Raw genomic sequence first — 23,457 nt, forward strand, 5'->3', positions numbered from 1 at the left:
GATTTCCAACGAAAGTTTCCTCCAGCAGTTTGAAATGCTTTCTGAGAGTTCTTTAAATTTCGATTTCAGGGGGAAAAACTTTCAATTATGATGCAAATAGACGAATAAAGGCAGATAAAATTGAAATATTAAAAAATTGAACTTTAAAAGTTGTTAAAAGAATATTATTTGAGGGTTCTTTCGGAAATTGATGCAGCCACAAATGTATAAAAGCTAAAATATTTGTGACATTAATTACAGCACCATTCACATAATTTGATGCGACAGATGCGTAAAAATTCGGTGTGTAAATAATTTATGATATGTTTTTAGTTGTTACTACAATTTAAAATTTTCAAAAAAAGAAAAAAAAAGAAAAAAAAAGAAGGAATCTTCATGTAATTTTTATAAATAATCACATACAATCAAATTTTTACTGAATTTTACATGAGCTATCGTGTCAATATGGAACTTTCTTTTTAAACCAAGGCTATTTTCTATTTGGAAAGAAGTTTCTTTTTCAACCCAGGGTATTTTCTAAATCAAATGTGAAACATTAAAAGTAAACATGAAACTTCTGAAATTTTAGTGGCATAATTGAAAATGTATATTTTCCATATTTTAACCAAATTGAAAAACAAAAAACAAAGTTTTCCTTTCATCCCAAAAGAAAAAAAAATAGAGACAAATAATATTTTTCTTCTTTCATGTTTGATGGAGATGGCAACCATGAGAGGGAGGGAGAAAGAAGAGAAGAGGAAAAACGGGAAAAACGAATAAATTATATACTGAAAAATATCACAGCTTTCCCTTAGGAATTAAGGGAAAACCTAATAGAGGTCCTCCTATAAAGCAAATCTCAGAAAATAAAATTGTTGAGCTTGAAACTTCACGAAACCAAATGCAATCTAAATCAAAACCTTACAGACCATAAGTGTATTTTTCTCTAATAAAACTTAGGCATCAAAGAAACTCATAATATGAAATTCTACGTAGTAGGATCCCATAGTGAATACTCCACTGGTATGAAAAGTTCTTAATGTTAGTTGGTACCCATACCTACGGTAGTTACTTGTTTCGAAGCTATATTAATGATGAGGAACACAATTTTGCTATTTTACTAACACTTGTACTTCCTATTTTACTAACACTTGTACTTGCTTAGCTATTCCACCTGAGCCTCAAGAAAAAGAACTACTACCCCCTTCTGGTATTCCAATCAAAGTAACTATAAACGGTCATCGTGAAATTGAACTAATCCCCTCAAATTCCTTTATTTTAAAAGATTACATCACAAAAATAGGGAAGAAAATTTAAATCTATAATTTGTTGGAGAGTAGAGATGCAATAAACCCCAAAATAATACCATATCACAAATAATGTCCACAACAGAAGTTTACATGTAAAGATGGTAAAAACTGCCCCAGAAAAGAGATGAAGTTATCATGTACATTATATAACTTGAAGCTATTCTTTCAACAAAGAGTAACCTTAATCTAAGAGATCTTCGGCACAACAAAGGCTTATTATAGCCACCGTCCGAAGTCTCGCAACAATGCCAGTAACTCAATTGGATTTGCAAATTACAAAATTTACAGAGCGGTTGTTGGAGTGTAAGTCTTCACCTATTTCCAGGGTGCTATACAAGTTCCCTTAAATAGTGTCAGCAATCAAAATTTTACCTCAGATCGATAACGTCAAACTTTGCGTTTGGATTCATCAAAACATGAGAGCAGTGTTCATAGAGTGGACTCCCATCTTCAGGCTCCTCGTGGGGATGAAATCCACGCTGTTGACAGTTGCGGATGACCGACACACCACCTGGATCAGACAGATGAAATATTCCATATGGACTGCAACAGTATTGACAAATGTTAGCCAATGTTACAAATACAAGATCGGAGAAATGAGAACGGTTAGTTGAATAAATGGAGGGGGGGAAATGCACCTTGACGCATCAGTTGGAGCCATGACGATTGCAATTGCTTCTGGTAGCATAATCTGAAGAAGCCAAAATTTCCTTAGAAGAGGCAGAAGAAACTAGAACAGGAAGAAAAAAAAATGCAAACCGGCAAAACCACAAAGCTTTTCCGTTAGTTGTGAAGGTTAAAAGTTTTCACAAGTTAGCACTCCTATTTCATGATGGAACCTTTTACAATATGAAAATAACTAAGGGTTTGTTTGAATTGACTAGAGAAAAATAGTGTTCTTTTAAAGAAAAAACATTTTTATTTAAACTCTTTTGAGAAAAACTATTTAAAATACACTTTGAAAGTATCTCAAAAGCTATTTTGAGTGGTTGCTAAACACTTCAATTTTTTCTAAAATGATTTATTTTGAAAATTAAATACTTGAAAAGTTAAACCAAATACATATCCTAAACCTATTCTGTGAGTGGATACTCAGAAAAAATAGATTGTTCTGAAGAGCAAAAATTAGTAGAATTGTTATCTTACCTGGTATGAGTAATGCGTGTGCAAATCCACAGACGACATGAAACAGGTTTGTGATGGATGTGTCTGAGAATCAAACCAGAATCAGAAAGAGGTAAAACAGAAGGTTCTTGAACAAATAATACGACCAAATAGAAACTTTAACGCCAAAAAATCATATATTCTCGAGAAAATATATAATGGAAGTTATATCCCACTGTTCTACTTTGCATTTTTATATTTATTTTTTAAGAATCCACACTTTAATGGAAATAAATAAAAGAATATACAAGGCACACAAAAAATACGTCTAAAAAAAAAAGTGCAACCCTAACTTTAGAAAAGAATAGGACTCCAATCCAAGAGAATGAGACCAAGCTCATAATATTACAATAAAAAACCTAGTGACTGATGGCCACAAGGAGTAGCTAACCTAGCTATCTCTCAAGCTTTTTTCACCCGCTCTCTCCACTTATCTAAATATTTTATTGTTCCTCTCAATCTAAATGCCCCACAAGACTGCATACCAAGTCAAGGCATCACTGCATAGCCAGTCAACTTAAGTGAAATAATGCAAGGTATTAATTATAAAGAACGGTAACGATACTCTCTCCACTTCTTATTAATGACAGTAAGAAGTGCATGCCCAATGCACACTAAAGTCTCCCTATTTACATATTGCTTGATGTTTGCACATAAAATTGCGAAGAGTTGGAAAATATTTCCCAAGGAAACTCTACGAATAACATCCTATCAAGGAAATGTTTTGCTTTCCATCCTTGGACTGAATATAGTCCGATGAGTATTCTACGGTAACCCTATAAGATGAGAAGATAAGCACCATGCAAAAACGCAAGGATCATAAAGAAGACTAGAGGCAGGAGAGTCTTTTGGATAGTTATGAGCAATGTTTTAAAAGGCTAAAGCTGGACTTGAGGCTTTTTCTCTCGAAGAGGCGAGGTGGTATGAGGCATAAGCCTGAAGTAATGAATTAAAAACATTTTACAAATCATAAATTGGTACTAAACTTGATAGTCATATAAAAAGTATAAATAAAAAAATTCACCCCCATAATTTTCACTTAATCAAATATTTCTAAAAGCCTCTATGCATTTTCAAAAAGACACAAGTCTCGAGGCTAAAACTGTCTTGCCTTGAGACAAGCCTCAAGGTGTAAGCCTCAATAGCTTTTTAAAATAATGGTTATGAGCTGTTGTGGGTAGTTATGGGCAGTTATGGATGGTTATGGATGGTTATACTTGTAGGTAGCTGCATTGTCTAATGTTATGTTTGTCTATATGTGGAATGTGGTTTGTCCATGGGCAAAAATGAGTCAACTTTGGTGAGAGAGTAGAGTGTCAGACCTCTTGAATGTCTATCTAGATTGTGACCTTTTCTTATGTGCAAGAGAATATTACCGCAATTTGTCTTCTGTTCTATCTGTATCGTAAATCATAAAGGGACTATGGAGAGCATGCGATGAACAGTAAATACAAAAGCAAATTAATTATGAAGCACCAATAGAATTCAGATAACCAACTTTTCTAATTTTGTGTTCCCAAATTCTGGAAACAAAGATTCTTTTTTGGTAATAATCAGATTCATAAACTATCTATTGCATAGAGAGCCAACAAGCTTACATGGATCCAACCAAGAGGGAAAAGTGATAATCTGTCTTGAACTTCAAATATTTCCTCTTCGTTCAACGTCTGACACTGAACATTACAAAAAAAGAAAAAATGCTTTCTAAGTATTGATTAAAGGCAACAGTTGTAACTAACTTAAGCTTAATCAAGTAATCCTCAAGTCAACCCTTACCATATATGAACCAGCAGCATAGGAATGTACATAAAAGTAATAGAACATGCACAAGACATAAAACAATTCTACGTATTGATTAAAGGCAACAGTTGTAACTAACTGAAGCTTAATCAAGCAATCCTCGAGTCAACCCTTACCATATATGAACCAGTAGCATAGGAATGTACGTAAAAGTAATAGAACATGCACAAGACATAAAACAATTAAAACTCAAACATATGCACAACCTACTTCAGCTTACATGTTCAAAGCTACAATCACCAGTCAAATGAAAACCAAACATTCAAAGGCAAGGAAAAACAATAACATGGAATGCATGGCTATTTAAACTTGAAACAATTGAAAAGTAAATATAATCTTACGGAATCTGATGTTGATTCTTGCTTTGGGATTATGAGCGTAGATATGTAAAAAACCCTGTTTTTCTGCAATATATAACGATGTATGAGAACAATATTAGAAAATCTTTTTTAAAAAATTACATTAAAGTTTAAACCATTAATTTGCTCTTACCAGAGAGCCAGCTAAAACACCACAAGTCTCCAGATTCTTATTTGTATTTTCCCGAGCCAATCTCAAGAAATCATCAAGCATTTTTACTGGCTGCAGCAATAAGTAAAAGTATGTTTGCAGATAGACATGGCAAAAGGAATCACTACATAGCAAAGGAACGTAGTGAATAATTAATTGCTTTCTGAAGTTAAACAATGATGAAAAAGAAAATGCCTACAATGTGTAAACGTTGAAATGATTCAGATTCATCCAGAGATTGTTTTGCCACTCCAGGTCTTGGATCCGCAACTTTAGATGGGGGAATCGTCGCATACTCCTGCTGAACCTTAGCAAGAACAGGAGGAGGAGAAGGTTGTTTGACCAATGGGAAAGGATCCTCCCTTGCTTCTGTTATCAACGGAGGAGTAGACATGTCTGCGGGATGAGGCCATCTACCATCATCTAGTGAGAGCACTGACTCCATCATCGACATAACACCTCCTGGACCACTATCTTTATGTGCCACTAGATCACATTGTTCAATTTGATTCAGTCTGAAAGAATTCGAAGGTTCCAGATAAAACATTTCAAAAAAAGATGATCAAAGGAAAAGTTAACAATACCAAGATATTAATATCATTACGTGTTTGTCATCAGGAAAGTAAATATTCAAAACACAGAAGACAAGGATTTTAAATATTCAGATACTAATATGAGTTATACACGCCTCTAACCTTGAATCCTCAGGCGTAAAATCCTGATTTCTTGGATATTGAATCTGTAAAGAACAATAGGATTAACCTGTTAATGAATTTCAGAGTCGGCAGAAACAAAAGAAACAACATAAAAAATAATAATAATAATATGCAATAACTCACCTTATCTGTACTTGGTCCCTTCCATTGGCCCTGAAGACCACTGGGTCCCAAAATAGAATGTCTAGACAAAGTTTCGGGTTTGGGGAGCGGTACATTAAGAGACCTGCATATTTCCAGCACCAATAATCAGATCCTTCGTCCGTATTTACTAAAATTGGTGACGAGATGAGTATGCCTACAATTTTATTCTTATGGCCTCCATTCAAGTTATGACAATATATTATTTATAGCCCTTGTACTAAAGACACAGTCTTTCAATTCAATCTTGAGACCAGCGGCAGAAGATCTTTGACATTATCAACATACTTTCTCATTTTCAGTCAACTATGTTCAGAATGCAACTTGTAGCCAGTGTCATTCTATCTTCTACTCTCTAACTAGCTACTTGAACTACAAAATGACCTCTTCTGGCTTACACTAAAATATGAATATTGGAGTGATTTATCTCCATACATCATCAAGAGAAGTATTTGTTTTTTGCTTCTATGCCCTTAATGGATTTCTATAAGCATGCATGAAATAAATGGGCAAGAAGTATACTCACAGGCTAGAGAACTTATTCTCAATCCTTAAGGAATTTGATTGTGAAACATGACCTCGGTCATCACCGTACCTCCATGAAGATTGGGGACGGGAATTCGAATGCTATGAAACAAGAGGAGAGGGGAGGATGTGAATTACTAAAGTTAAATCACTAGCAATAGAACAACAGTCAAATGTCTATGGAGAAAGTTTGAAAGTAATCATAAAATAGAAACTGTAAATAACTGGTAGAAATTCCATTGATAACTGATGCATTTACAAGAGAAGGAAGTATCATTAAAAAAAAAAAAAAGGTTGATACCTGCTTTTGATCCAAGACCAACGAATAATTTCCATTCGCGTATGGCTGTTCCATAGAAGAAGGCCGCAGACTGTTTGAAACACTTCCCTGCTCGTCAGGTGGTGGAAGACGAGGCCTTCCATACACTTTCTCCAGTTCATTCACTCGACGATCAAATTCAGGCTTCAAGGACTCAAGTTCATCTACTACACTCAATAGTTTCTGGCAGGACAACATGAAACAATATTAACAACATTCATACACCATTCTTGAAAAAGGAGCGAAATATGGAATTTTAACTCACCTTCTTATAAAATATCTTCTCCTTTGGGAAAAATGCTTGATAATCACGATGCCGTGGTATAGTTTCAGAAACCAAGCTGAGAAAATAAGAACAAGTTGAGAAGCGAATTCCTCCACAAAGAATCGACAACCCTAGGCAATGGAAAATACAAGTATGAACTAGACCCTTACCTTGAAAACCTAAGAAGTATAATAAACAAATCCACAACATTATTCTCCTCCCGATAAATATCAGCCTGCCATTTTAAGAAAACAACTCAATAATATCAAAATACAATAAGAAGCACGTAGGAAAAGGATTCATGGCAACCATAGCGCAATTCTAGTACTTAAACCACCGATAAAGAAAACTGCAACGAAAATCAATTCAAAATCCATGTAGAGAAAGAAAAAATTAAAAAAGCTTCGAATTAATCGTCAACCATTAACAATTCAACATCGATAATCAATCGTAACAATCGAAAACAACGGTTCCAGAAAGATCACCTGTTTTAAGAGATTATCGGCGATCCGGAAGTAATTCCGGAGGGGAATTCGATTATCAACGGCAACTTTCCGCGCCTCCCTATCGATGTTGATCTTCATCTTCAATTGAAGACAAAAGATAGCAATAAATCTGAAGAAGTCCCAGTAGAAACTCCTTTATGAACGAATCGGTGTCTCGTAAACCAGATTGATTTGCTTAAGCGCGAAGAATCAATGTGGGACCGAAGAATTGAAGTTGAAGCTGGAACTGGAATGTCGACATGATGAGGTTGCAGTCTTACAGGAGAGGGCTCAGGGCTTTGGCCATGAAATTTTCGAGAGGCGAATTCACAAGCACGACTCGCTACACGCAATTCTTCCTTTACGCAATCTGGACGGTTCGTCGATTTAACGATCTGTCGTATCATTTTTCGACATGTAGTTTCGTGCATAAAATCCTCCTCTCTCTCTTGTTTGTTGTGAAAATATATTTTTGTCTTCAGTTGTATGGGTTTCTTTTATATATATAGATGACCTAAAATTTGAAGGCTTTATAATGCCATTTGACCAAACTTTGAAAATAATGATGATCCTTTGTAGTTGTCAAAGTTCACTAACCGCGTCGGATACTGTATTCAATATTGTAAAGGACGACGATCGAATAAATGATCAAAACAGAACTACATTAGAAAAATGACCAAATAGAATTTTGTTTGTAAAAACGATCAAACAACTCATTTAGATCCTATTTAAATTTTAGCAATGGATAAAAATACCTTCACTGCCAAATTCCCATGATTATTGTGTTTTTCAAAAAAAAAAAAAAAATCTAACTTAGATCTCATAAACTAAACCACTCCAACACTCCTAAACTTAAATTTTGAATATACCTATTGTGAAGCAAATAAAAAATAAATAAATTTACTTAAATCATGGAATTGTGAAATCGTGAATTATAAAATAACAACTAAAATAAATCTTGAATAGAAACAAAATCAAACAAAATTGCATGAATAAAAAATCATTCAACTATAAAAAGGTCAACAAAATTACTAGTAATTAAATTTGTGTCCAATCGATTTAGAAGGATTATAACAATCGATATTTGATTAATCTTCACTTAAAAAATCTATTTTAAATTGATTAATAATAATTTAATGAATTTTATAAGAATTACAATGTGTAATACAATACATGGTATTTGCAATGATAATTCACCAACACGGTAGGCACATAGAGGCAAAAATATTTAGCACATGGTTTTTGTAACTTACTGAAAATCTAAGGCCCATGCCGTAACCATTTGATTTTTTTGTTTTTATTTTTAAAAATTTAACCTATTTCATCTACATTTCTTATGCATCTTTCTTGAATACAATGATTAATTCTTAACTAGATTCCTAAAGAAAAACAATTTTTTAAAAACAATTTTTTTAGTTTTCAAAATTTGACTTGATTTTTTAAACCTTTGGTGAAAAGTAGATAACAAATAAATGAAGTTTAGAGTTGGAAGTAATATTCATAGGCCTAATTTTAAAAAACGAAAAGAAAAAAAATAAAAGATTACCAAACAGGACCTAAGTGTTCATGTGTTGGAATAACAAAAGGTAAAAAAAAATAATGTAAAGAAGACCTTAATAGATTTGAGAAAAATATGCAAATACTTGATTTAAAATTCACTTAAAATTGGAAAATTGGTAGAAGAATAATAGAGGCAAAAACATTTAGTGCACTCAAATACTTTGTATTTGCAACTCATCCAAAATCTATCCAGTGTTGGAATAACAAAAAAAATTAGTGTTAATAAGGCTTTAACAAATTTGGAAAAAAAAAATGCAAATACATGTGTTTGGAATGTTCCATTGAAAATCTCTTATCAATAACACAATTTATTTCTATAAGAAGGATAATGACACATTTCTTCCATCTTCAATTCTTTTGGTTAATATTTCAAAGATGTCTACATATTTTCAACGAAATTAGGAACACTTCCGACGCTATATTCTTGTAAGTGCTAGTATAAATAATGGGCCCTCAAATTTGTCTAACCCTTCAGTGTGTTCACTCATGACCACGATCAAGCATTTGACAAAATACTCGACAATCATAATGTACTTTTAAAGTTTTTCTTGACCCTACAAAACTCAAATCGCTCACCCCACCCTGTATTCTTGAAAACAATCAACATAATAACCTAAAAATTGTTGTATTACGTTAAGGGGGAAATTTGAAGGGAAGTCATGAATGAGAGTTGACAAAACATCATTGTATCAGGATATGCAAGTGAATACAATCATAGGTCTTCGACGACCACAACAAAGTTATGCATTTCAATGTTGTGTAGATTGTTATTACACTTGGTTTTGTAGTTTATTAATTAGTTGAAGAAGTGAAAAGACTTGATGATTAGGTAAAGGAATACAACTCATGGATGTAAAATGATGCAATTTGCGAAAGACTCACAATCCATGAATGTAAAATGATGCAACTTGTGGAAAGTCACATGTCAATCATTCACACATTGAATTATGCTTAGTGGCTCAAAATAGGCTTTAAATTTGGTAGTTTATTCTTGTATATGGAGAAATTTTCTACCTTTTTTCATTGTTTTTTGTTTTATCACAAAACAATTAAAACTAAAAAAAACATACAACTATAAATTTGCATCACGAGACATAATCATAAAAATGACTTGTGATAAGGAGTAGAAAAGAGGGAAGATTATTGCTCCGCTAAACCCTTATTTGTCAAAGAATAATACGCCAACGCATTTTGATAGCGACGAATATGTGAGAAAGAAAGAACCTTGAAAGCACTGCACTATAGCTTGGCCTCCTCAATGATACAATTGTTGAGAATTGTACCCCAAATCTCGTGGTTTGTAATGTATAAACGACAATATGCATTTATTTAATAAAATAAGAAATTATTTTATTTGACATTTAGAATTGTGTAACTCAATCCAATAAATAAAATTTGAGGTTATTTAATATAACTTTAACATGTATGTGGTTGACATATAGGTGAATCATGGTTAAGTAATAACCTAAATGATCTGTAGTATGTGGATAAAGTTGGGTGCCTGATCCTGGTGACACTACAAATACAACCCACTTTGTAATTGTTACAATTATTTAAGTGTTACAAACGATTTGATCCTAATCATTCATGTGGAGAGATGTAAGTGGAGATATCCTATACAAAGAGTTTGTATAAGATCGGACCACGAAATTATTAGTTTTTCTTTATAACATCGTTACTTGAAAAGACTTACATTTCACTAGGATGACCATAGGTAGTGACCTCAATCCTGAGTGAGTTGTGAACTCCTGTTTATGAGGGAAATCCTTTGATCTGTATGGGTGAGAGTGACCTAATTCGTCGATCCAATATGCTTATCATTTTGGAGATTTATCTGAGTGGGAAGCTGGGAATACAGTTATACAAGATGAAATTCACTCCTTCCCGATCATAAGGTAAGTAGATGAATTGCTCCTTTAAGGACCGATTCCAAGTCTTGAACGATGAGATACCTCACCCTCTCACTGGCTAAAGAGTGATCTAGTTTATAGTTGAACTATAACTAATTGTTCATTAGAGGGATCAATGGTACTTAAAGAGTTATATGTAATTACAGGGATAAAACAATAATTTTGATCCAACTATAGTTATGAGTGATTCGTGAAGGGTCAACTGATTGTTGATTGGTTATATCCATGGACACATAAATATATCTACGATGCGAAAAGTGCAGTTCTCAGTCTTTAGGGGAGTCACCGACAGTTAATGAATATTGGTTTAATTAATTAATCTCGTATCAATGAAGCTTCTAATTTGTTGGTCCATTAGGTTCCCTTACTAGCTCACTAAGGATAAAACAATGAATAAATAGTTTTGGAATAATTTGAATTGTTCAAATTATTTAAGAAAAATTAATGTGATTAATATAAAGTATAATATATATTGATACATTAAAATACAAAGTTAATTATGAATATGATTTATAATTAACACTATGCATAAGGGAATTAATATAGTGTATATTGATACATTATAGTGTATTATGAATATGATTTATAATCAATAAAAGAGATAAATGTTCGAATGAGATTCAAATTGATACATTATAACATATAGTTAATTATAAATTTGATTTATAATTAATACTATATAATATATGAGAGTGATATGTTTGAATCTATTTATACAAATGAGACTTATACAAATACTATAGGTTAAAATTTAATTGTGAATATGATTCATATTAAAACTATAGGTTATAAGAGAGAAGTGCATTTCAATGTGATTAAAATGCATATTGTAAGATAATTAAGTTAGTTAATTAATCATATAATATACCCTATTATATGATAATAATGTATATTGAATAACTCCTTATTACAGGGGAGTTATTTTCATTTCACGATGAATGGAAGTTAAAATGACTCTCATCCTCCTTTTTTCTTCACAATCCGTATTGTGAATGCAAAAGTGTAGGTTTTTTTAACGTGAAAAATGATTCTCGCGAGCTCCTTCACTTCCTCTCCAACTCTCTATCATTTTATTCTTACAAAATAAAGGATCTTACAATCTTTATTCCTTGTTAGAGAATAGCAAGGAAGTTTTTTCAGTGGTGTCTATTGCTCGTGGTCAGTGCTGTTTGTAGAAGTTTTTTGTTTGAGGGAGATCAAGTTCGAAATTGTTCGAGCCTTGGAGAGGAAACATCATGAAGAGGAGTCTTTAAGTGTAAGTTTCTCATGATCTTTTTTCAAATCTCAGCAACATGCTTATTAAGTTGTTTTGTTTTGTTTATTCTTCTCTATATTTCACAATTTCAAATTGTATGGTGTTCACACGCTTCTACAAGAAATTCGATTACTTCAATAAAAACATCAGAAATGTCTGTCGTACCATTATTCAATAGGTGGACCACTTCCAAACAATCAGACTCAACCAAGAGATTAGATTTAAGGATTGTGAAAATGCTCTCGAATCCAAGGCAAATTGTCATGGCTTAACAAACCTTAACCTCATAGCATTTAGGAATGAACTTTGATCCACCAATATGAACTCGACCAAGGTGATCTTAAATCACCCATCCCTAAGCCTCTTGAGTTAGCAATAGGATTTTACACAATATCAGTGTTGAGTTTCCACAAGGACATTGCAGGAGGCTGCCACCTAATAAGAGGAGATGAATTTAGGTCATGTTTACCATCTCGTTTAAGATTTTGGTGTAATTGTATTTGTATTGTAAAGTAATTGAAATGTAATAGTAAATGGATTATCTTTGGTTGTATTTATGAATATGTAGAAACAGTGGACCCAAACATAATGAGATTACTTTTGATTATGTTTACCTACCTGTGTAATTGTTAATAGAAAGTGATGTTTTACCATAATACCCTTAAAATTTTAAAAGATGTAATACTCAAACTAAGGATTTATAAAAAGAAACAATAATAACTTTAAATTTCGTTAATCTAATTCACATTTTTATTTCATTGTAGATCTATTCTTTCAAAATAAGTTTTTTTAACTGATAGAATATTTCTAATAGATATTTTCTAGTTGATTATATATATATATATATATATATGCACACATAAACAAAATATTTAATTATATAATGAATATTATATTATTTTTTATGTTTAAAAAATAATAATAATCTCGATCTACAATCTTAAACTAGAACTAGAAATATCTAACGTGCTTGGTTTTTATAGAGTAAATTGGAGCGAGAGCAAGATCAAGCCTGAACGAGAGTGAGAGGAATTTATCGATGAAATCACATATTTGGAACTTGAATTCAAGTTTTTAAGCCCAAAAAATAACAATAATCTCGCTCTTCAATCTTAAATCAGAGCAAAAAATACTTAGCGTGTTGGGTTTTGTTCACATAGAAAGGATTGGAGAAAGAGCGAGAGCGATATTTTACTTGAGTGAGACCGAGAGCAAGATCAAGCATGACTAAAAGTGAAAATGCAGTGAAAATGAGGGATTCAGGAAAAGTGCTTAGATGGAAAGAAAATATGTGTATGAAGTTTGATATTTTTGGGGTTTTTTTTGCCTTAAGAGGAAAGAGTAGTGTGTTTTTGCTTAAATTGAGGTATATAAACTGAGGGAAGGCAAGGCAAGGTATGCCAAAATCCAAGTAGGTCCTATACGTTCATCCATTGTAATCAGATTGACACCTCAAGTGGGAGCAATTAAATTGCAAGAATGTGAGTAATGTTAAAACGTGGGCTCTACTAATGCTTTACATTTATAGAATTGGGTAAATGTCATAAAAGTAATCAAGTGAGTGCTACTTCCATGAACTGAACTGCAATCCTTCATATTGCAAGATAATAAATGAGGCCTCGGAGGATGGGTCTTCTCTGAGCCTTTTCCATCAAAGCCATCCACTCCAAGGCAATTCTTATACAAGTGCTTGTCTATTGATCCATAGATGGACTCAACGTTGGCTGATTGCAATTGGAATAACATCTTATTCTTAGCCTCCCAAAGCTATCAAACAATGATCACAATTTTATCCACGTCCTGGGATGAAGCACGATCAAATAGCCAATGCCAACGATCTTGATAACTACACAATAACCTAACATCATAAAGAGGATGGATAAGCTTTTAATAATAATAATCATAATGGTGCAGAGTCTTAAAATAAAATAGGGCTAACAAGAAGAATGACATATTTTAACTTTTCATTTGTAAAAATAGTAAATCAACATTTCATTTGTAAAAATAGCAAATCAACATTTCATTTGCAAAAATAGAAAATCAACATTTCATTCGTAAAAATAGCAAAACAAATTAAAAAAAAAAACTAATTTATAAAAGTCTAAACTGCCCCCAACCATACAAATGAGATTACAATTGACTTACTAATAAATATTCGTAATTACACTGTAATTAAAACTAACATCTAGAGACTATCCATGTCTCTCTTGGGTAGGCTGTGAGCACTGCATTGACCTCTTCTCCAACCAAGTCTCAGCCATTTTCCTTTTCAAAATTGGCTCCTCCACCAATAATGACAATACCTCTAATTTCAGTTATGTCTTCATCCTTGCTCAGACAGATGTGGCTCCTTCTCCTTCCACCATAACGCCACCACTAGTTTGTTGGGAATGTCCTAAAACTCGCAGTTCGTAAATGATGGAAACATATTCTATCTATCAATAAACGTATTATTGAGTTATTCATTCAATAAAAGGTTATTGATATTGCACTCTGTTATTCCAATAAACGAATCCACGACTATAATATGAATACTTTAACTTTATGTGAAGACATAAAAGTGGATCAAGTTTTAGTATATGGCCAAAATGATCTATAAGTATATAGATAAAATTGGGTACTTTATCCTGGTGACACTATTGGATGCGACTCACTTTGTATACTGATACAAATGATGTGATCCTAAAATCATTCTTGTAAAGACATGTAAGTGGAGGCATCATATGCAAAGGATGTTTGCATAAGACGGGACTTCGAAATAGTCACTTTTCTTTATAACGACTGTTAACTGTTAAAATTGACTATTTCAAATTCAATGACCTAGAGTAACTCGATCTTAATCTTGAGCTCACTATGAACTCCTGTTTATTCGGGATTATCCTTTGATCTGCATAAGTGAAAGTAGTTCAACAATACTACTCAATAAGCCTCCAATTTTAGGGATAAGACTGGATAGATAGCTGGGGGCATAGTCTTGCAAGATGGATTCCACTCCTACCTGTTTTAAGTTTAGCAGATAAGTTGTTCCCTTAAGTACTGATTTCTGGTTTTGAACAATGGGGCTTCGCCCTCTCATGGTCGAGAGGGACATGGTTTACTAGTTGGACTATAAACCAATTATTCAATAGATGATCAGTGGGACCTTAAGGAGCATGATGTATTTATAAGGGTAAACAGTAATTTTGGCTTAGCTGTAAATACGAACAATCTGTGAAGGATCGATTTACTGATTATGGTTAAAGTGGACAGAAATATATCTACAGTAAGGAAAGTGCAACTATCAAGCTATAGTGGTGTGTCCCTCTACTAGTTTGTAAAATTATACCTTGAATTAGTGAATTGAGCGGATTTGAAATGTTCAAAATTGAAATTAGGGTTTTGAATTTGAAAGGTTCAAAATTCAATTTAGGGTTTGGATAATTATATTTGATATAAATAAACGTTTAATTTATCAAAATTAAACGTAATCAGAGAGATTAAAATATTTAAATATTAATTTAAATATTAATTAATATGAATAGGATTCATGTATAAATTAGGTATTTTAATTAATTTAATATTCGATATTAAATTATTAATTAATTAAATTTGTTTACTGAAACATTTTTCAATTTTTAATTCAAATTCATATTTGAATTTGGTTATTATTTATTTTGGTGGAAACTAAATTGGAAAAAAGAAAATTGAAAATGGAAAAGAGGAGTTAGTGGCTGCATGTTATTACTAAATAAAAAGCCTCAATTTTTGAAGTTGAGTAGTGGCTGCATGTTATTACTAAATAAAAAGCCTCAATTTTTGAAGTTGAGCACTTCAAGCAGGTTCAATTCCAGAAATTCTGAAATCTCTCTCAAACCCTCCTCACTTCCTTCACTTAATTGACCTCAATCTGAGATTCCACTTCTCAATCTAAGCTGTAGAATAGTAGAGAAGATCATATTGATGGTCCATGGTATTTTGAAGATCCAATTTGTGGAGAGGTGCTGGAATTGAAGAGTTTCATAAAAAATATTGAATTCTTGAAATCCCCTTCTTTGTAAATGGTTTCCATGCATGCTTTTAAACTCAAATTAAGTGTAATTAGAGTGCTTATTGATTTTGATTTCTTCCGTTGCATGTATGTCTACACTATCATAGTCAGCTCTTTCTCAATCGTTTTCATTTATTGCTTATTCGGAGCCACTAGTGATCACTCTAGTACCATCTTCTTCTATCTCAACTCCTCTGACACATGCTCCACTGTCGACCTCAACCCCTAGCAATGGTGTCTCTGAATCTCTCATTGCAACCATAATTTTCTCTACTCTACTACTTTAAATGTGATTGGTCCGTCTTCAATCTTCACTCTACTACTTTAAGGAAGCCATCAACATAAAGAAGAAGATGGGGAAAGGGTCTGCAACATTGTTGAGTTAAAATAACTTAAGTTTTCTTTTTTAAAAACAAAAATAGATTAACCGGCATTATATATATTTAAATATGATATTTGATTGTATAAATTTTTCAAACTAATTTAAAAATAAAAATGCAAAAAAATAAAAATAAAAATAAGTTGAAAAAAGATTAAAAAAACGAAAATATCAGTTTAGAAAGTGAAGGTTGGACTGACCATTCATGAAAAAAGAAACCAATTTAGATTGGAGTATGAAAATCTCAATTAAAAATTGTCAATTGAAATTACTAACCAATTATGATGTGTATTGATGCCAATTGTGGAGATCTCATGAACGGAAAAGAAACAAACAATATTTGACAATGGGACATCCTTCCTTGATTGAATCTATTAAGGTAGGTTTAGACGGCCAAGGCAAGCTAGTTGATACCAACACTATCCATATGCTTGGCCTACCTTTTCATGGTGGCTCGATAGGAATTAGTTTGGAAAGAAGAGATTTTACAACTTGAACTCTTGGTCGATGGTCGATTAAGTCGAGCCTTCCATCTATGCACAAGTGGATTTGATCGATTAAGTCAAGCCTCCAAATTAATTAAACTTGTCGTTGACTAAGAGCAAAAAAATAAAATAAAATTTAAAAATTAGATAAAATAAATCACAAATCGAAGATAAGATCAAATATGGATTTTTTTTTTTAAAAAGATCACATTCGATTTTTAAAATTTAAAAAGTGTAAGGAGATAATTTAGGAGAAAATCAAGATTCATGTTAAAAAATCTGCAAAGGGCAGAATTACTTACAGTATAATTGAAATTCCAGATGAGGACATTTTACGGTTAAAAAAAAGTGGGAACACGTGAGTGAGAGTGTGTTTACTAGAAATTTGATGAAATTTCTATTTTTCTATTCTTCCTAACATAATCTTTAAAATAAATAATATGATTCAATATTTTAAACTATATTTTCTGATATTGCACGTTTATAACAAAATTATAATAAAGATAATCATAGAAAAATTAAAAACGTATGATTTAGTTTTCGTTGAAGAAGAAATTTTGGACCAATAAAAAATTGTCATGTCATTTCTCAAATTAATGACAAAATTATAAATCATTAAATTTGAGACTAATTAAAAGTTGATATATGTACCAAAATTGAAATTGAAGATATAAATGGACAAATCTCGATGATGCCACATGTTTTCATCATGATCGTTGGACTGAATAAAATTAATTTAGTCTAATTTGATATTATTAGTTGCGCTTGTTAGGTTTTATGCCCTAAAACTCATAGTAATAAATGTAACATTTAACCGATCATTTATAAAGTGTTATTAATGTTTATTACAATATATAGTTATTGTTTATCTTGTATTTATCTTGCCTAACTAACCCTAATCCAATAACCAATATTCAAGACTATTGTATGAGTCTTGAATCGTATGTGGAGACATACAGGGATCAGTGTTCAAGATATAGCCTAAAGGATCTATAGTATATAGATAAGGTTGGGTACCTTATCTTGTGACATTATGGATACGACCCACTTTGTATTTGATACAAATGCAATGATCCAACGCGTTCATGTAGGGGACATGCAAGTGAGGTATCCTATGCAATGAGTTTACATAAGACCGAACCTCGAAATAGTTACCGCTAGATGTAACACCGTTGACTAGTTAGGTTTCTATTTCACTAGGATGACCCAGACAACTTAATCTCAATCTTGAGTGAGTTATTGACTCTTGTTCATGAAGGATTGTCCTTGGATTTGTATGGGTGAAAGTGGCCAATTTGCCGACTCAATAAGCCTACAATTTTGGGGACAAGATCGAGTGGTGAGTTGAGAACATACTTTCACGAGCTGGAATTCACTCCTTCCCGACTTTAAGGTAAGCATATGAGTGTTCTCTTAAGTGGTATCACCGGGTTTTAAACAAAAGCCCTTACCCTCTCACTGTTTCGAGATGAGTTTCTATTTAATGATAGGACCATAAACAGGTTGTTCCTTAGAGGAGCATTGGTACTTAAGGATGTAGAGGTAACCCAGGGGTAAAACGGTAGTTTGACGTAACTAGAAATACGAACACTCGCGAAGAACAAACTTGCTGTTATTGGTCGATATTCGTGGACACAGAAATATATCTGTAGTAAACTGCAGTTGTGGGTCTATAGTGGAGTGTACCCACAATTAGCGAATATTGATTAATTTGGTTAATGAGTTTAGCCAATTAATCTCATATGTTTTGGTGCTTCTGATCTGTAGGTCCATTAGGTCCCACTAGTAGATCATAAAGGCTATTGACATAATTATAATAATTTGAAATGTTCAAATTTACTAAAGGAAAATAATATAATGTATGGAGATACGTTATAATATAAAGTTTATATTTTAATTAAACTTTCTAATATAAATCTATTTTGAGTTATTCTAGCATGTCTATAGGAATATGAGTTATTCTAGCATTAGAGTTAGCTGAGAATTGTCTCATTTCAGAGGAGTAGTTGATCACCCTTCGGTGGTTGTTGCTCAAAACCTCTCAAGCATCGTTGCAAAAGTAAATTAATAGTTTATTAGGGTTTCTATGATTGCTTATTTTTGTTAAATGATTGGATTCCTTGCACTTTGTTTGCTTGTGTAATGGGTTAAGAAAAAAATAACTAATATGGTCATTGTTTGTTTAATTTCAACAATGTCTTCCTCAATTATCACATTGCTTAAAAATGAAAAGTTAATCGGCAAAAATTACTCTATGTGGAAGTCCAACTTGAATACGGTTCTAGTTGTTGACGATTTACGGTTCATCTTAGAATGTCCTCCGTGATGGAATTGGTGAAGATCCAGTGCGAGAGCGGGGATCGGTCCTAAAAATTATTTTCACAGAACAAAGAATTTTACAAAAATCAAACAGGAAAAATTATGCATAAATTCTAAATTTACAGCATTTCTAATGAATAGGAAAAAGAAATTTAGGGTTACAAGAAACCCGTACCTTTGAAGAATAACCTTTTTCACGAACACTCTTCTCTGGAATTGATCACGAACTGCAACGTATTCGAAATCTTAATGGTCACCACCAGTTGGAGCCTTCTATACTTTTTAGGATGAGAATCACATGAGTTTGTGGGCTCTGTGATTTTTGGAGAGTGAAAGAGATGGAAAGGAAATTGAGAGGTAAGAAAAAAAAAACTTTTTGTCAATCTTTCAGAGAGATACAAAAAACATCGTCAAATCTATTATATATAATAACTACCTTATATATATAGAGAGAGAGGTTACATGACATAAAACATATAACCTATGGTTCAATATTTTATCACATACGATATTACCTATAGTTTTACTTCTCTCATTGATGGTATTTAATATAAATCCCATTTATATTAAATTTAATTATATAAATCAAGTTCATATAATAAATATATTTCTTCTTAAATAAAATTTATATTATAATGATTATAGTAATTATATCATATATAATTAAATTAAATTAAATATATCACATATAATTAATTATCTCAAATAATTTGAACAATTAATATTATTCAAAAAATGATTCTCATAAATTCCCTATTGAGCTACAGAGGGGACCTCATGGACCTGTAGCTTGAAACCCCAATGGTACTTGAATAATTAATTGAACTCCTTTAATTAAATTATTCAACATTCATTAATTGTCGGGTACTCCACTAAAGACCGACAATTGTACTCCTCGCACTACAGATATATTCATGTGTCCATTGGCGAAGGAAATCGAATACGAGGATTTTCATGAGCAGCAGAAGGATCATTCCAAATTACAATCGTCTATGAACTTTACAATTACAATCACAAACAGAAACAAATGGTTATGCAAAATACATAAATTATAGCATGCTACACAAAAGATCAAGGACAAGAACAACACACTTTAGCAGACTCATCTTCAAGCTCCTTGATCACGAACGCTCGATCGCGGCAACAAAGAAACACACGAACGCTCGTCCAACACGATCGCTACACTACACAAACACCGCGCGCTCGAACTAAGTGATCGCCAAGGTCACGAACACCCCAAACACCACGAACAGCTTGCACAGAACCTCGCCAGTGTCAAGTTGAGTATGACACCACCAAGAAGGTTACCTTGGTATTCTTGGGGTGAGAATCCAGAGGGTGGGCTCTGTGTGAACTTGGTTTGAGGCAGAACACCGGAGGAACCACAATCATGTAAACGATTGAGTAGTGGGGGATGGAAGAACCTATCGTATAGATCGATACCCAATCGTTTAGAAAAATCTATGCGATCGTCTAGCAAAAGCTATGCGATCGTTTAGCTCATCGCTTAGCTAAGTGTTTATCGCCTAATAACATTCCACGATCGTTTAGTTCATCCAAGTTGTGGCTTAGTAAATTTCATTTACTTGATAACTCTCCATGAGTATTTTCCGGGATTGGAAAACTCAAATTAACTTCTTACTAGAATTAGGAAAACATTTTTCCTTTTATCTCACGGTTACCATGAAAAAACCAATAACCTTCCACTCAATTGGTTATTAGAGAAAAATAGATAATTATCCAATAATTAATATTATTCTAAATATAAATGATAACTAACTTACCATAATATATTTATAACCTATAGTTATAATATTTCATCTCATGAAACATATAAACCATAACTCTTTTTCTATTCCATGGCATTTAACGTAAAGCTCATTTACATTAATCCTCCACTTGATGTATCTCATACACCATATCGATTATATTATATGTAATCGAATTACCTCTTGTCAATTTGAACATTTCAAATCAACACCAAGAACTGATCTTCAACTTGAATTTATTGAGCTACTAAGGGGACCTTATGGACCTATAGCTCGAAGCTCCAACGGTACGTGAATAACTGACTAAACTCTTTAGTCACGAGATCCACCATTCGTTAACTGTCAGGTACTCCACTAAAGACCGACAACTGAATTCTCCTTACCACAAATATATTATGTGTCCATCTTAACCCTTAACAGATCGCTTATAAGTACAACTCGGCTAATAATCGTTATGCCCCTACAGTTACATCTAACTCCTTAAGTACCACTGAATCCTCTAATGAACATAAGTTATAGTCCTACTATGACTGAATCCTCTCTTTCAAAGAGAAGCTGTGACCACTATGTTCAAGTCCCGGAATCAGCCTTTAAAGGAGCAATCTCTCTACTTACCCCTGCTTCAGGGAAGGAGCGAATTCCATCTTGTATATTGAGTTCCCAACTCCCAAATTAGACAAGTCCCCAAAAAGATAGGCATGTTGAGTTGGCAATCTGGCCACTCTCACCCATACTAATCAAAGGACTACCCTCAAAGGCAGGAGTTCCCAAAACATTGAGGATTGAGGTCGTGTCACCTATGGTCGTTTAGGTGAGATGTAAGTCTCTAGTATCAACAGTGTTATATACAGAGTTTAGTCATCTCGTGGTCCGGTCTTATACAAATTCTTTGTATAGGACACCCCCGCTTGTATGTCTCCACATGAATGGTTAGGTCTTATACAAACTCTTTAACCGTATGTTTCTGTTAATAACTGTAATTTGTAAAGTTCATACATGACTGGAATTTGGAATGATCTTTCCGCTGCTCATGGAAATCCTCATGATCGATTTCCTTCAATTGGTATCAAAGCCAGGTTGTTTTGATATTCCAAATTACAAGTCTGTTTTGAACTTCATTTTACAGTCGCAGTGGGTTTCTGCATTTGTGTTTAATTGTTAAGTGCATTTGTGGATGGAGTTGATAAATGTTTCGTGTTTAATTGCCTTTAGTTAAAACTTTCTTCAATTACAAAGTGTTAATTTGTAAGGGTCCCTATTTTTTGGGTGTAATTAACTTGCAATCGAGTCTGTAATCCAAAGAGTTTGAGTTAGTCGAGTCGTTCATGATGAAATTTCGAAGCATGGAGATGTGGTTCTCAATGATGAAGAAGACCAAGCATTGGTTGTATCGTGTAGCCTAAAGTAAACGATCGTTGGGATTTATCTAAATGATCGTGTAGTTTTTTCTATACGATCGTGTAGTATTTACTACACGATCGTTTGGCTAATGCTAAGTGATGGGGTAAATCGTTTACTCTATCGCGTAGCGTTGGTTGCCCGATCGCGTAGGCGCTGGGGGTAGACGATCGTAATGGGAGCATGTGATGCTTATCGTTTAGTAAAAGACGCGTGCTAGATGATCGTGTAGTTAGCAAGCCTCATCGCTTAATTACTACCTACACGATCGCATGTATACGATATGGAGGTGCTAGCTAAGCGATCGTTTAGGCGATGGTGCTTTGCCGCATTGTAGTCATTTAGGCGATCGCATAAGGGGGGGTTTGCGGAGCGACTAAGCGATCGCATACCTCAGGCTTCATCGCTTAGTAAAAGTTACACGATCGTGTAGTATTTGCTAAACGATCATTTAGCTCTGGGAGTGTTGGTAAGTGATAGAACGAAGCGTTTATTTTATCGTGTAGACGATGGCGGGGAGTTTAGTACACAATGGTTAGAGACGCATTGCTTCGCCCAGACGATTCAAGACCCGGTTCGCCTGTTTGAACCGAAGACTCCTTATCTTTGTAATAGTTATCTTTAATTTTGAATTTAAGGAAATTTCACTTGGTTCATCAACATTTATTTTTTTATACATGTGATGTATGGTGCTTATATGCCAAAGTGTTTGACATATAGTTTAAAACCCACCTTAGGTTGTGCAATTATTCATGCATCATGTATTATAAATGTTATAATATTGCATGAAGAAATTATTTGAAAGCATGCACATGCATCATGAAATATAAGAGTGATATTTTGCATGCAGTGAGCATTATCAGACATCATCCTTTTATTATAAGTGTTATAGTCTAAGGGTGAGTGGAAGCACGTTTTGCTTGTTTCATTGTTGTTTTGTATAAGTGTTATATAAAAGATCAAAGTGAACTCCAGAAATGGATAGGGTCGCTTTAGGTTTTGCCTCAATCAGATTTTTTCCCTTCGAATTGGCTTTTTGAAGCAGATCCTTAGGGCCTAAAATGGTGGGTCACACTTGTGGGAGATTGTTTAGTAAGTTAATGATCTCTTGGCCAAATCAATGATGGCTAGTCGTTATTGG

General features: G+C 33.2%; 1 protein-coding gene across 1 annotated transcript; it reads right to left on the reverse strand.

Annotated features, from left to right (window-relative positions):
- Window positions 1-1,322: 1,322 nt before the first annotated feature.
- Window positions 1,323-7,628, reverse strand: LOC120068122 (AMSH-like ubiquitin thioesterase 3). Its single transcript, XM_039019819.1, has 14 exons — window positions 7,215-7,628; window positions 6,900-6,964; window positions 6,730-6,805; window positions 6,447-6,647; window positions 6,147-6,247; window positions 5,603-5,705; window positions 5,459-5,502; window positions 4,963-5,278; window positions 4,746-4,835; window positions 4,595-4,657; window positions 4,052-4,126; window positions 2,436-2,498; window positions 1,928-1,980; window positions 1,323-1,832 (listed from the first exon to the last, which is right to left on the reverse strand). The coding sequence occupies exons 1-14, from the start codon at window positions 7,311-7,313 to the stop codon at window positions 1,658-1,660; spliced, it is 1,524 nt and encodes a 507-aa protein (XP_038875747.1). The 5' UTR covers window positions 7,314-7,628; the 3' UTR covers window positions 1,323-1,657.
- Between the last annotated feature and the right edge of the window lie 15,829 nt (window positions 7,629-23,457).

Source organism: Benincasa hispida, chromosome 12 (genome assembly GCF_009727055.1).
Source record: "Benincasa hispida cultivar B227 chromosome 12, ASM972705v1, whole genome shotgun sequence".
In the NCBI taxonomy this organism is placed as follows: domain Eukaryota; kingdom Viridiplantae; phylum Streptophyta; class Magnoliopsida; order Cucurbitales; family Cucurbitaceae; genus Benincasa; species Benincasa hispida.

Coding starts and splice junctions, on each gene's coding strand:
- LOC120068122 (XM_039019819.1), bottom strand. CDS start 7,313: ATGAAGATCAACATCGATAGGGAGGCGCGGAAAGTTGCCGTTGATAAT. Junction 6,248..6,446: donor TGGTCTTGGATCAAAAGCAG/GTATCAACCTTT, acceptor CTTGTTTCATAG/CATTCGAATTCCCGTCCCCA. Junction 4,658..4,745: donor GTGTTTTAGCTGGCTCTCTG/GTAAGAGCAAAT, acceptor TATATATTGCAG/AAAAACAGGGTTTTTTACAT.